The sequence below is a fragment of the Choristoneura fumiferana genome, chromosome 5, assembly GCF_025370935.1.
Source record: "Choristoneura fumiferana chromosome 5, NRCan_CFum_1, whole genome shotgun sequence".
Taxonomy (NCBI): domain Eukaryota; kingdom Metazoa; phylum Arthropoda; class Insecta; order Lepidoptera; family Tortricidae; genus Choristoneura; species Choristoneura fumiferana.
In genome coordinates this window covers 2,565,056-2,580,598 of record NC_133476.1, presented here as the reverse complement: position 1 = coordinate 2,580,598, position 15,543 = coordinate 2,565,056, and the positions used below count along the sequence as shown (strand labels likewise).

General features: G+C 36.9%; 3 protein-coding genes across 6 annotated transcripts in view; 1 reads left to right on the top strand and 2 right to left on the bottom strand.

The window, feature by feature from the left end:
* Nucleotides 1-15,543, bottom strand: part of if (integrin subunit alpha inflated) — a 186,413-nt gene that overhangs the window by 91,981 nt on the left and 78,889 nt on the right. The gene's annotated exons all lie outside the window — the stretch shown is intronic.
* LOC141427916 (protein O-glucosyltransferase 2-like) lies at nt 2,647-7,985 on the top strand (the record flags this gene model as incomplete). The annotated part of the gene is given in 6 exon segments (XM_074087522.1): nt 2,647-2,927; nt 3,082-3,290; nt 4,474-4,930; nt 5,819-6,056; nt 6,952-7,251; nt 7,715-7,985. Coding segments are annotated over 6 exon segments (1,374 nt in total). The 3' UTR covers nt 7,835-7,985.
* The window catches only part of LOC141427662 (ubiquitin carboxyl-terminal hydrolase CYLD-like), a 15,164-nt gene continuing 10,648 nt past the window's right edge, over nt 11,028-15,543 (bottom strand). Inside the window, exons 2-4 of the mRNA XM_074087263.1 lie at nt 13,189-13,343; nt 12,787-12,967; nt 11,028-11,335 (exon numbers count right to left, since the gene is read on the bottom strand). Coding sequence (XP_073943364.1) covers nt 11,142-11,335; nt 12,787-12,967; nt 13,189-13,343 — 530 coding nt within the window. The 3' untranslated portion in view covers nt 11,028-11,141. The remainder of the gene's footprint in view (nt 11,336-12,786; nt 12,968-13,188; nt 13,344-15,543) is intronic.

Below are 15,543 nucleotides of genomic sequence, written 5' to 3'. Positions count from 1 at the left end.
TAATCATACAGTTACAACTAGAGGATTCAGGTGGCGCTGCTGGGTATTATATCCAATAATTAGAAAGGTACTATTGCCAGCGAATAAACTGCGTATTTTACCTACCACCTAATTTTTGTTAAGTTATAAATCTTCTATGGAAGATATTGCCATTAACTTTGGCGCTGGTTGGTAGTTATAATTAAAACAGTTTATCTACAATGAAGCTGAAATTCCTTAAAATTATGTAAATGTAATGAAAATCATACTTTAACATTAATAAATCAAAGTAGAAAATTTAAAAAATGCCAATTAAAAAAAAACGCTATTGACTATTAATTTTTTGGTAGTTATCGTAACACATACTGGGCAACACTAATGCCAAACGTCACACTGTCTTTGTAACGTCTTTCGATGCTTTCGATTTACAGTTTTTCTGTGTATTTTCATTTTCTGTGTTTTTCTGTGAATATGGTGATATCTCCAATAAGTTCGTTGAGTTGAACCACTGTTCCTCCGACTTGGTGTCGAGTTTAGTTTGAGATAGAGACTCTTGTGTCGCGTAGATAGGAGGTGTCTGTTTTTGTTTTGAGATAGGACTCCTGTGCCGTTTTTGTTTGAGATTGGACTTCAGTAAAATTAACATCATGTCTGATAAGAAATGTTGCGTCCCCGGTTGTGCTGATAACAAAGGTATGTACCTATTTAAATTAACAGCTTTGAGCACTGTAAAATAGGTACCTCCTATTACGTTTGTTTAACTTAGATTCTTTTTTTATTTATATACCTAAGAAAATGCACGGTTTTTACCTTTAATCCTTATGATCATTACTGCCTGTTGTTGCAAATGCCTTGAAATTTAGTTGTGGCGCGACTTGATTATGCAGAGATCTCCAATCAGAAACTGAATAAGCCCAACGTCTTTGAGCAATGGAGTATACCTTGTTTACTACTTTACCTCTTTCCTTGTTTACTCGGTTTCTATGTTTGCAATACCCTGCCAGGGTAACATGTATGTACCTACTAACATTAATTAATTTAACACCTGAATTGTATAATATGAACATGGTCGCAATAAATGATGATGATGAAATGAGTATTGGTTTGCGTAAGTGGCCGCCGGAAAGAAATGATTATCTCCTACCGAAAACAGCATTGGAACGAGACAGCTGTATTTTTGTAGCAGCCACTCACGCCAACTATTACAGTAAACAAGGTATACTATGGTATTGACTACCGAATATCATAGTGGTTAGTGTTACTTTATCTATGGACACCGTGTGTGCCATGGAAATCCAACTGGACTGTTATCTCAATATTTCCATATTTGGTTTTGTCTTGTAGCATTTCATGAAACAAGTATCTTTTAACAGGTTCACACAAAACCTTGCATGGATTTCCAAACCCAGTGACCGACTCGGAGCGCTTTAGAACATGGGTTTATGCTGTTGGAGGTGATATACTGAAGTTGAAGAATGAGTATATCTACAAATATTGTTGTGTTTGCCATGCTCATTTTGAAGAAAGATTTGCTGCTGTTTCAATGAAATAAGCAATATTGCAACACCAACTCTTCACATGCCAGGTAATTTTTTATAAGATTTAAACCCACTATAATGTAGAGCAGTGTTTTTTTGCTAACTGCACTTGCATAGTCATCCAACCTACATATCCATACCAAATTTCAAGTCTATCTGAAAAAATGAAAGGGGAAATTCAACTTGCAAGATTTACGGCAGTTGAACAAACAAGAATATTTTATAACCTACGGATATAATTTTTTTTATTTCACACCTAAAACTAATTTAAACATTTATTATTACAGGCTCGTCGGTTCAAAAAATTAACGTCGTGCGAACAAAGGCCTTTAAGACCAATTGAAAACTTAAAAATTATTTCCGAAATGCAAGACGTCATAGCCGAAGTTTTAAAAAAATATCTAGAAAGAAACAATATTAAAGAATATTGTAAAATGGTTATAAAACAATCTTGATTGACTTGAGAGATTGGAGGGTTGTGACGAGCACAAAAGTGATCTGAAAAGGTTTATTTTTGATTTAGTGGACAAGATTTTTTATATATAACAACTGTAAAACTTTAAACAAAATCATGTGTGTAAAGTTGCACCGAATGATCCGAGGGATAGTTTCCAAGAAAAAGCAAAAAATGTTTTTAATAAATGTTATAGATTAAAATTAAAGCATTTTATTTTTATTAACATCCCCCTTATTTCTGATTGATAATGAAAATGTTATTGCTTGCCTGCTGTAGTTTAATGAATTATTAGTCTCAGATACTGTTTGTATTTACATACATGTTGAAATTAAGCAGAGAGAACAGTAAATAACATTTCAACTGCTCTACGGAAAAATAAAGTAGCTTTTTTTTTTCAAAACCAGTGTTTTTACATTTTTGGCACTTTTAGATAACTAAAACACTGGTTTTGAAAAAAAAGCTACTTTATTTTTCCGTAGAGCAGTCGATTTTGAGAAAATTATGATCTAAACGGGCATATATATAGGTGTGTATGCAGTGCTACATATACGGATAGGTATGTAGGTTATGGTAATTGTAACACCGAAAGGATTCAGAGGGCGCCACTTAGCCGTTGCTTTTCTTTAGCTTCCGAGAGAGGTCTCTATTTCAGTATTAAAAAGTACTCTGTGGTCACTATTCTTGTAACTTGTAATCTGTGCCCTCGCTCGCATACTCTTTGTCGCTCGCTCATGTGCCCTCGCCCGGCGGTTTTTATTTATGTATAAACAATACGTCTAACTAAAAATTATACTTAATGATGGCGTTTAAAATATCTCTGTTACTGCTGTGGGCCTTAACTCAGATCAAACCCAAAATACAATACATATCCATGGCCCTGGGTTGAATCCTCAAGATATTATTATGCCGGCAAGATACTTTTTCGTTAACTTCACTTTTATCACAGAAAAATCGTAAGTATTTTTTTGTCTCATGTGTTTTGGCTTAAAATAAGAACCAAAAATTATTACAATATATTAGCTGTAGCAAACTAGCAACATCATAATAATTACCAACTTAATCTTTACTTCATGTAAACTTAATAAAAACTTTGAAATGTACTTTCAGATACACCCCTGATTTAATCAATGATCTAGCTGTTGAAATCAATGGTAGCTCCAGGAAAAACAGAGATTGTCGTGTTTGGGTCAACAAATTGGATAGAAAAGACGGAAGTTTTATTGTAAGATACAAAGTTTATGAAACTTGTTATGATGTATCAATAAATGTATACTACAAAAGCAAGCAAGTGCAGGGTTCGCCTTATAAATATGCAGGTTGTTATAATTTCTGCAATAACATTTTATAATAGTTAACAATCCATACACTTTATTAACAGTAACACAAAAAGTAAGCTATATTAAAATAATGAGACTTTCTTTGTAACTCGTGACCAGAGGCGTTATTTCCTAATGTTTCTGACACTCGCGATCGCAATCAAATGACAGTTTCTGTATACGAAATCTGTCATTTGATTGCATGGCAGGCGTCAGAAACGTTAGGCAATACGGCCTCTGGACTAGGGGTCAAAAAGTCAAAAGTCAAAATATCTTTATTCAATTTAGGCTAAAACAACCACTTATGAATGTCAAAAAAAAAATCTACCACCGGTTGAAGTAAAACCTCTGTTGAGAAGAATCTGGCAAGAAACTCAACCTAAGTAGGATGTACACTGGCTGGGTTAGGCCAATGGCAGATTAACCCCCCCCCCTCCCCTACATTACAGTGCAGTAAACTATTACCAAAGAGGAAGGAGAGACAAAGGAAAGACTATTTGGAAATGCACTCAGCTGGTGTGGTGACCGTTTCAAAGAAGGCATTCACATAATATAATCTTTGGTATGCCAAAGTTACTGGTCTCCACTAAATTTAAGACCATCTTTTTTATTCTAACCTGTAAAATTTGTATTATCAAAACAAACTGGACTAAATTTGGTTTTCAAAGATTTAATTTTTTTGATGTGAACTTAAATGTGGTGACGATTTTGTATGAAAAATGATAGTTTATACATTTTGTATTCTTTTTTTATTAGACTTGATGGCAAACGAGCAAGTGGGTCTTCTGATGGGTATTGCAGATTGGTGGTTAAGAGCAGCTGTCCAAAATTGAATTACTCAAAACCAAGCGGTTTAAATTTCAAGATTTTATCCTTTTATCCCTATCCAGTGGGAATATCGGGACAAAAAGTAGCCTATGTGTTATTCCAGATTTCCAGCTACCTACATACCAAATTTCATGATTCTAAGCCCAGCGGTTATTATTTCGAGATTTATCCTTATCCCATAGCTGTGTAGGAATACAGGATAAAAAGTAGCCTTTGTGTTATTCCAGACATCTAGCTATCTACATACCAAATTTCATCCAAATGCATCCAGCCCACACACACAAAAACAAACTTTCGCATTTATAATTTATATAGGATTTTAGTTTTAATTTTTAACATGTTAACAATGTTGCAGGTCCAATCCATCCAGATCAGTGCAACTGTCCTGAAAAGGACATCAGCTTGTGGCTGCAGCAGTATGGGTGTCCCATATTATACGAAAAAATAAATCTTGATCTGGAACCATTCAGCAATGTCAACATGACATATGCAGTTGGGCAAATAATTGAAAAGTATCACAAGCCAGATACCACAAGCTTTTGTCATTATGTAATTAAAAAAAACAAGATATACCGAGATTGTTATGGTAAGCATGTGGGGTTCAACATGTTTTCAGACAATATACTTCTATCATTATCAAGAAGAGTGATACTGCCAGATATGGAATTAGTTATCAACCTCGGAGATTGGCCTTTAATTCGTAAAAACACAGAGCTACTGTCAGTGTTTTCATGGTGTGGTAGTGATGATACCATGGACATTGTTATGCCTACTTATGATTTAACCGAATCAACATTGGAGAACATGGGAAGGTAAACTTAATGTTATTGTATTACCATCCGGGTATAATTTTCTAATTTGCATCATCCCCTCTGCTATCACCCCCTCGCAGGTAAAATTTTCAAAAACGCTTGAACAAATATCTATTTATTTCTTATAAGTACCCAAATGCGACGTTTCATAAAGAACCATCGATTTATTTTCGACAATGACGATCTTCCATATAAAGTTTCATCCCCTATTTCACCCCCTCACAGGAAGAATTTTAAAAACCGGCCAAGAGCGTGTCGGACACGCCCAAAATAGGGTTCCGTAGCTATTACGAAAAAATCAAGTGATATTTCTCTAAGAATTTCGTATTTCATACGGAATCTTCCATAGTTTAGGTATATTTTATACCTTAGGTATTTTAAACCACCCCCGCTTTAAGTCTATGGAAGGTACCTACCCAAAAAAAAAATGTTTTTTATTGTACCATTTTGTCGGCATAGTTTACGTATATATCCGTGCAAAATGTCAGCTTTCTAGCATTGATAGTCCCTGAGCAAAGCCGCGGACGGACGGACAGACAGACAGACAGACATGGCGAAACTATAAGGGTTCCGTTTTTGCCATTTTGGCTCCGGAACCCTAAAAACGTGCGAAAAAAATATCTATTTATATATTTTCACGTGCCGAAATGGCAAGTTTAATAAAGATTCATCGATTTATCTTCGATAATGACAACCTTCCATATAAACTTTCATTCCCTATTTCAACCCCTTAAAGCCTCTTTTTCGCAATAAAAGATAGCCTATGTTCCCAAGGTCTATTTTGTCGCTGGAAAGCGTAACAGACAGACAGACAGAATTACTTTCGCATTTATAATCTTATAAGTATGGATTAATTTTGTATTAATTACATATATGGTGGTATTGCAGAGTGACTTTGGATGTACTGTCAGTGCAAGGCAGCGTGGAGCTCGCTTGGGCGGCGCGTGAGGCGCGCGCGTTCTGGCGCGGGCGCGACTCTCGCGCAGAGCGGCTCGCGCTCGTAGACGTGGCGCGCGCGCACCCAGACCTCTTCAATGTCTCGCTCACCAATTTCTTCTTTTTTCTTGATAAACAAGAACAGTACGGGCCTAAAACGCCACACATATCCTTCTTTAAGTTTTTTGATGTGAGTAATAAAATAATTTGATGTCACAATTTTAAAAGTCATTGAGGTAAACACGGTAAACATCAGAATGCTGGTCGCTGTCCAGTGTCCCAGTAGTTGCCATCTTTAATTTTATGTCATTCATTAGCAATAGAGTTGAGAGTAGGGTGTCCTCTACTGGGCATAAGCATGTCGAGCACTGGGACGTTTACCTTAGTCATTATTAAACTTGGATTGGTTTTGTTTTCAGATTCTCTCTCCCGATCATCCACAATGTTTTTCAGCTTTTCTTTTTAGTACCATCAGCCAAAAGTTGATAATCGTTTGCATGTCATAAAACAATAATGCCAATAGACGTGTCTGTCAACTGGAAAGTTCGACTTTAGGGACATATTCATTTGATAGGAACTTGTTTAAAAATTGATAGACCATTTATTTGGCTGATGGTACATCGTAGTCTCATTTCTGATAACGTTAGTAATATTAATTATTACAGTCTCCATTTGTTTAGGTTTTTGGCGTGTATTAACCCTTTAATAAGGTAGAGGCGATTTAGCAACCACTTGTGTTGAGTTGGAAACTGAACCTTATTAATTTCATGATACGTCACAATTTCCATTGTAGTTATTGAAAATACGACTAAAGAAAGAAAGAAAATACATTTATTTAACGCCTTAAAAACAGACATAGAACAAATAAAAGACATACATGACGCTAAACAGGTCCTCACTCCGCGTAATACCACGGCAAGCCATAGCGCTGATTTTCAATGAGGACCTTAAAACTAGCTTTGAAAATATTCATTGTCAGGTATGTATTCGATATCTGCTTTTGATTCTGTCGTAGTAAGTATGTTCCAATAAAATAAATGGGGCCTTAACAAAATAAATATTTCATTATTGATATTTTATTCCAGTACAAGTACCAAATAAATGTGGATGGCACGGTTGCCTCGTACCGGCTTCCGTATCTGCTGGCGGGCGGCAGTTTGGTGATGAAGCAGGAGTCTCCCTACTACGAGCATTACTACGGGCTCCTCCGCGCGTGGGAGCACTACGTGCCCATGAAGCGCGATCTGTCCGACCTGGCGGCGCGCGTGCGCTGGGCTCGCAGCCACGACGACGACGCGCACAGGATAGCTAACAATGCCAAAAACTTTGTCAACGAAAATCTCCTTCCGCAGCATGTCATTTGCTACCATGCTGTGTTACTATTGGTGAGAAGCTATGCAATGAGAAGCTTTATTATATGTATATGGATGTGTGATGTCCTACTTTATAGTTTCGACTACTTCTCTGTCTATCCATATGTACAGTCGCCATCAGATATTTGATAGCGGCCAAGGTGATCAAAAATATTGAAACATGAACTTTAATACCTTAATAATATAGAATGCTTGTACCGATATTTTTCACCATCTTGGCCGCTCCGAAATATCTGATGGCGACTGTACCTAAAATAAATTTTACGCGTTAGATTGTCATGCCGTCTTGTTTATTGGAACCAAATAAAAGGACTGAACCGCGATCTTCCTGCGAAGATAATATCTTTTGCGAAAAGCTTAGTGATTACTGTATTTAAATTACATACAGACTGTAGCAGCCTTTGTTATGCGAGATCAATACCAAGTGTTCCTCGACCTTGTTGGCCAGTATTAACATTGTAATTATTCTTTACAGGAATGGAGTAAAAGACTACAAAGCGAGGTTAAAGTACGTGACGGTATGACACCAGTGCCTCAACAAAAATTCGACTGTGATTGTAAATCGAAAAAACAAAAAAAACGCGAAGACTTGTGATATTGATAAGTGCGATATGTATGACATTATTATCATTATTAATCAAACCATTCCATATATTCTTGTTAAAAAAATCTCGGTAGTATAGTAGGTGATTGATTTACGTGTACAGAAATAAAACGAAGGCTATGAAAATAAAATCTTTGTTAAATTTTGTTTTTAATTAAAATATAACAAAAAATTCACTGTTTAATAAAAGCGTGCAAACGAAAAATTGCCCATTCAGCGATTTTGAGGTTTTTCAAATGCCTTATTAATGTCTAAATGCTTACGTTTTTTTAAAGAAAAAGTAATGTAACATATAGATAAACTCTTACTCTGATGTATAGCGGTGATTTCCATTTATTTCCGTCAGCGATTTTTTTTTTGCCAAATCATTTTGTTAGTGAGGTTTTACAAAAATACGCGTCAGAGCTGTCTTTCATGTGAAATATTTCCATTATAACCCACCACAAACAGTGTAACTTTAGTATTTTATAATAGGAAATATAGTCTTTTAAGACATAGGGTCATCATATGTATCAAAATATTAGTTATTATTATTCAAATACCATTCTTCAAAAAGTCTAAATCTGTCTACTTCATCATTTTTTATCTCATTTGTTGTGATGTATTTGCCAATAAAACAATTTTATTATAAATCTACAGGAAATGTTTAGTCTGTAATATTTTTTTCAGCGCTTAATAATAGCTCATTTAATTTTGACAATTTTCTAAACTTGGGTCCTAAATCGATTATATAACCGCGCGCGTTAATAGTTACGACTCAGAAAGCGCCGGCTCTCCCAAGGAACGGACGTATCGCTCTGCGCCTCCGCAAGGTTATCAACCTTTACTGCAAACACCCGATAGTTATAGCGTGTCCGCAATTGCTTGATACTTGATAAGTAATTTTACATGTAAAATTAAATGTTTTAAATTTTCGCAATTTTCACTCAAACTAATACGGGTAGATGCATTTTACATTTCACAAGCATTTATTTAACTTGCCATATTAGTATGTATGTTAGTATGTAGTGTGTAAGTATTAACTAAATTTGACTCACTTCCCGATTTTGATTGAGATGAAACTTTGCGTGCATGTGTGAATAAAATGACAATGTATATTATTATTATGACATGAAGCTGATCTGATGATGGAGCTGGAAGGTAACCACAAGAACTCTGTAATAAAACGACATAACCCCATCGAGTTTGGGCTCATTAGATTTGTCTTGACGAGTCCTAGGTAACCAGGGACAAAGGTACAGTCAGCAAAAAAATATTGTATTAAAAAAATTAAATGTAACTTAAAGTTATTAAAGCTTTTATTTAACTTGCCCTGTTAGTATGTTTGTTAGTATGATAGTGATATGATATAAAAGTAAATAAAATCTTGTTGTACAGTAAAAGTCTTATATTCTTAGATATGGGCAATAAACGAAATCATTTGGGATGAAAAACACAGTACTGTTAACACAGTATAAGCTGCTTAGAAAAGGTTATTCATCATTATTAATTACCATTACTGTAAATCCAAGATAGAAATCTAGTTCCACAAATATATCTAGTCGAATATACCTAATCATGAGATTTCTATAAGTCCCAATATGTAAAATATATGATGCATTTTCAACTTTAAAAAAATTAGATTTTGCCACAATTTTATTCAATAACAATACTTTTGTCTAGTTTGCACAGTATTTTATTAGGTACGTACCAAGTGAAATCATATAAAATGTAGATTATTGTTTATTAAACATTCCAGGATACTACTCAGTTTTGATATACTGTCTCCGAACATGTACGATAGCTAATGAAATTTCTGTTACTAAAATGTCATTGGACTCCGTAGTCCATTAAATTAGACGCCTTACGCATTGTTAATAATCTACTCCCAGAGAAGTCGACTCCATCTGATCTAAGGACTCCATCTTAAACCCTCGCTTCGCTCGGGAGTTAACGCACGACACCCTCGCTGCGCTCGGGAGTTAAATCTGGAGTCCTTCGTTACGCTCAGGATTCAATACAGTACCCGTGACATAATAAAGTGCTTTATCCCCGTAGTGTACATTATATTTTATGCCCATAGTATTTTATGCCATTGTTACATAAAGAGGGGTCTTGAAACCATAGTGTGGGTTAACGATACCAGCGAATTGAATATCGTTATAGCATCACACGAGTGTTTTAAGGCCTAATTATATAAAATTTCATACAATATTTTATATACACACATTATCGCCGAAATATATATATATATTAATTTATTTACTAAGTATTACGTGCCCTCACACAGTATACCATCATATACGTAAGAAACATTGAAAACTAAATATTTGCGCGCACTGAAAAATTATTTTTTTATTGCCAGCTTTTTTTTACTGACTGTATTTTTATACGTTGTTGCCATCTAGGGCCAAAGTACTTGTCAAAGACGAATCAAACGAGCCCAAAGTCGATGTGGTTATATAGATTTATTACAAGTTCCTACGGCCACCTTCCAGCTCCATCATCAGATCAGGTTTCATAAATCATAATAATATACTGCATTGTCATTTGATTTACACACGTATGTAAAATTTTAACTTAATCTGAAAACGCATATTTAGTCAAGTTTAGCTTCCAAAATTTTATACCTACTAATAACTAACATACTAACAGGGCAAGATAAGTAAAAAGCTTGTAAGTAATAAAATAAATTATTATGTTAAGGAATAAAAATATTTATATCGCAACAATTTTTTTTCTTAATTTTACTACGACGGAAAATGTACAACGATCAAGATGTGTTTAATGTTTCGGCAACGCTCGCATCGTACGCACACAGCAAACCGTTGTAGTGTGCGTGCGAACCACGGGCCGCGGGAAGGACATCGCGCCAAGTGACGAGTTGGGACAAAAATGTTTGCGCGCTCTTAATAAAATTATAATCTAAGTGTTATTTAATTTCCTAGTTTTATTCATATAGTAACAAAAGTATCTCACAGTCATTCTATATATAAATATTTCATTCTAAGCTAAGACATGTACTAATTTAATACAAAGAATGCTAAAATGTGTCTTACACACACACACACCACACACACCAAACATCACGCCTGTATTCCCAAATGGGGTAGGCAGAGCACACGAAACGTTACCCGCTTTGGATCCACTTTAGCAATTCTAGGTTTCAAATGTGTCTTTGTGTGCTAAAGTTTCTCTGACATAATACACATGCACATGGAATCCGCTATTAAATTGATAATTAAGCTTTTTCAGACAGCGTTATGGTGATTTAGCACCGGCGAGGCGAGACGAGGCGAGACGGGCTGCTCACCGCGTGTTAGCGGTACATGGCGACGTCGGGGCTGCGGTAGAAGCACATGTAGGCGTCGGCGAGCAGGCGCTTGGCGGGCGCGGGCAGCTGCCGGTCCAGCGGCGCGGCCGCGTGCAGCGCGCGCCCGCCCTCCTCGCTCAGCCACGCGCCCAGTTCCGGGATGCTCACTATCTCCGGGATGTTGTAGCCGTTGCGCTCCCCTGCCACAAATAAACATCGAGGGTTGCCATTCGAATACTTAAAAAACAGTAAATTAAAAAAATCAAAAACCCGACTGCCTTAAAATACTAAAAAGAAGAAAACAAGTCTAGTGGGCTAGAACTTTGTTAAGTAGCTAATTTAAAGTTCAACAGTCGGGACCCCATTAGGTAAGAATTTTTGAGCGTCACGATTTAAATGGGTCCCGACTGTTGAACTTTAAGTTAGCTACTTAACAAAGTTCTAGCCCACTAGACTTGTTTCCTTCTTTTTAGTATTTTAAGGCGTCGGATTTTTAATTTTTTAAATTTACTGTTTTATTCCACACTTTTTTAATAATACTGTGAAAATGGTAGATTTAAACTATTATAACCCATATATATTTAGAAAGGGCTAGTTATTACCTTTCATTTGATACCCTACTCGATAGATTTTAATAAAAACATTTTTAGAAAACTTACTATTTGGCGCCAAAAATCCGCCATTTTTATTTTTCAAGAATTTCATGCACCCAGGGTCGCGTCATCAAGACAAATCCAATGACGTATCATTTATCAAAATCGGTTCAGCCGTTGAGTAGTTACGATAGGAATAGACATACATAAATACATACATACGCGTTCAACACAGAACCCTCCTTCTTCGCAGTCGGGTAAAAACAAAGATTCCTTCGGATTCGCAAAGCCTACCTATAAAAAAGTTCACTTTACACTTAGTCACAGAAGCCCCAATTCAATTTAGTTTTCGTGGAAAAATTCGCCGCCCCCCATCCTGCCTTGACATTGGCAAGCAAATTGCAATGATCAGCCTTGTCCTCCGTCGCCTTTTACGAGTGCTTTTCGAGGCAGTGCGGCGGCCCTGGAGTAGAGCGAGTTGAGCCGAAGCTCTAGGAAAACTTGACAGTATTTGGGAGACACGCTGCTAGAGACGGGAGTTGATGAGTGGTGTGTAGAAATCGTCGACGGCTGCCAATGAAGGCTATCGCGTATGAATTCGCCGCTAGGGGCGCTAGTGTAGCGTGAGGTCTCGGAAATGTCAAATCTCATAGTTTTTGTGTGAGCTACGCGGGTTTATTTATAATTAGAATAATTTTGTGAATATTTTGCATTATTTGAAATTAATTATGGCAATTATGCGTTACGGGGCAATTAATGTCTGTGTTTTGAAACAGCTTGGTTTTCCAGAAACTTTTGTCCTCTCTTTTTTTCCGAGCAAAACCGGACTACGCAACACTATGGTTGCTCGATATTTTTATGGTACGGTTTGAAGGTGTATTAAATATGATTTTAATCTAAACTTTGTTTTCACGCCCGTAATAACAGACTTTGAAAGCCACACTTAAAACCTCACGCAACAGTGGCGCCATCTAGAAAGACAAAAAACGATAGCCCTCATTAGATAAAGTCGCTTAATCCCTGTCAAGTTGGCGTTGGGCTAAACCTAGATGTCGTACCTTTCCGATCCGCCATGGAGTCGAAGAAGCACCAGGGCGCGTCGTGCTGCGCGCCGGCCTTGACGAAGGCCACGTAGTGGCTGGTCTCGATGCAGAGCACCGCGAACAGCTCCATGTACACGCGCGGCGCCGCCGCCTCCAGCGCCGGCGCGAACTCCTCCGGCACCGACAGCGGCGTGGCCTGCCACCGGCATCAAATAAAGGTAAAAAAAAAGCGTTCATAATATGTTAGCTGTTGATGTTGGAGAAGCATGATTGAGAAAAATAAATATCAAAATCCTTCAGATATGTGGATACTAACATAAAAGACGGCATCCTGCTGGAATGTTCTAGCGTGGGAACTACAGGGCACTACAGCTCAGGTCACCGGGGTCGCCAGCCCGCCGCACACCGTGCACTGACCTTGTGGTGCGGGCGCGAGGCATGCGCCAGCCTCAGACAGGCGTCGCAGAGGGCGCCGGCCTCCAGCGCCGCGCCGCGCGCGCACGCGCCGCACTCCCAACGCGCCAGCCCGCCGCATACCGTGCACTGCCGCGGCACTGACGAATTAACACAAACTACTTATAACACACTCGCACGCGATTTAAGGCGTGAAAAGAGGCGCGGACGGCAGTGTGAATAGCGGTAAAACTGCCATAGCCTCCGGAACCCCGCACGTCTGATCCTTGCGTAGGTACAACAAAGGATGAGGCGGAACACGGAGAATAGTTTTCTCAAAAATGTCCGTAAAAGTTGACATTATTCTTTACATATTAGAAAGTGAAGTCCATAGTTTATGGTCAGCAAAAAAATTTAAAAGTTAAAATAAACCGGCCAAGTGCGAGCCATTCCGTACCATCAGATATACAACAATAGAAATTAGCAAAAAATGCCAAAATAAACACGTTGGTTGTGTGGGAGCCCCCCTTAAATATTTATTTTATTTTAATTATTTATATTTAAAGTGAATATTAAACTTAATATTCCGTCAATTTCAAGCCGTTATTATATTGAGCAAAAATCACGTTTCTTGTATGGGAGCCCCCAAAATATTTATTTTATTTTGTTTTTATTAGTATTTGTTGTCATAGCGGCAACAGAAATACATCATCTGTGAAAATTTAAACTGTCTAGCATCACTGTTCATGATATACAGCCTGGTGACAGCCAAAAAGACGTACAGTGAAGTCTTAGTAATAGGGTCCCGTTTTTACGATTAATTAAATACGATTCTCATTAGTAGATTATTGTCGTGGCTGGAAAGTAGGCAATTGCTGGCTGAGTACCTACAGCCAACAATACGGTATTTGACTGTTTTGTATATGTTTTATAAATTAAACTACACAATGCTTGTTGTCAAATAGAAAAACAGTTTTAAGCTACCTTTAAGAATAACAAAGTTATAAAGGTTTGAAATTCAAGATTAGACAGAGAAAGACATACTGGCATTTGACGTCACACGCCAGTATCGCCATACTTGCTGCATAGAGAAAAGCGTTTGAGATAGAGACAGGTATATAGATTTTTCAAAAAATCACTATAAATACAATTTTCAATCGATTTAAATTTTAAACACTATCTGTATATCTATATTTCATAATAATCTTAAGATATGGCAAAATCAGGAGTTGTCAAATACCGTATTGCTATTCCAGCAGAGACTAATATAGTTTTTCTCAAAAATGGTGAACAATTCTAAATTAGAATAAACTTTTTCTTAAAATATTATGAGATTTAATTTTATTGCAAATAAAATCCCGCAATAATTTCCCTTTTCATAAAAAAAAAAATTGCAGGTATTTTCCACCGAAAACACCCAAGCTGTTTCAGACCCAATAAAAAAAATCAAATTAACTAATACCGACCACTTGAGTTAGTTGTATACGACTTGTGCCAACATTTCTATGGCGTATTAACTTTTTAAAAGTTTGAGACTCGACAAATAATGGAATTGTATCGACTTTCATGAAAATTTGCACTTTAAAGTTGAATATTTCGCAAACACGTCATTGAATCGAAAAATCGTCTTAGCAAGCCCCTAATGGTTTAAAGACATATCCAACGATACCCACACTATAGGGTTGGATGAGAAAATAAAACCACCTCCACTTAGTCTATGGGAGGTACCGTACCTAACCAAAAAAATTTTTTTTGCATTTTTTTGTACCATTTTGTCGGCATACTTTACATTATATCCGTGCAAAATTAAAGCTTTCTAGCATTGATAGTCCCTGAGCAAAGCCGCGGACAGACAGACAGACATGACGAATTGGCGAAACTATACGGGTTCCGTTTTTGCCATACTGGCTCCGGCACCCTAACAATGGCACTGTTCGAGACAATTTTAAAGACGCTGTTTCTTCCTAAATTGAATCGGACTAGGATTTAAAAAGAAAAAAAGGTAGAAGGAATTTGATCGTCAGGCTGTTTAGATTGACTTACCGTAGTCAAAACGTGAATTTAAAAAGTAAAAAACCTGCATGGTAATGTAATTTGATACAATTTCTTTCAATACAATGGGGAATGGATGAAAATTTAGAACGCTTAACAATCGTACCAATTCCAATTAACAGAAAAAATATCAGATTTTTAAGGACATATTTTCTACTAGGAAATAACGATTCTGGGAAATTGATCTAACAATCGGCGAGAAGTGTTTTTTTTTTGTGGCAGTCTATGAGGAAGAACTTCGTGTACTATGTTTGCGACAGTTTGGCGGACATTTCCAAGCATATTGGAGAAAAAAAACTTACTCCTTTCAATGAGATCAGTGACATC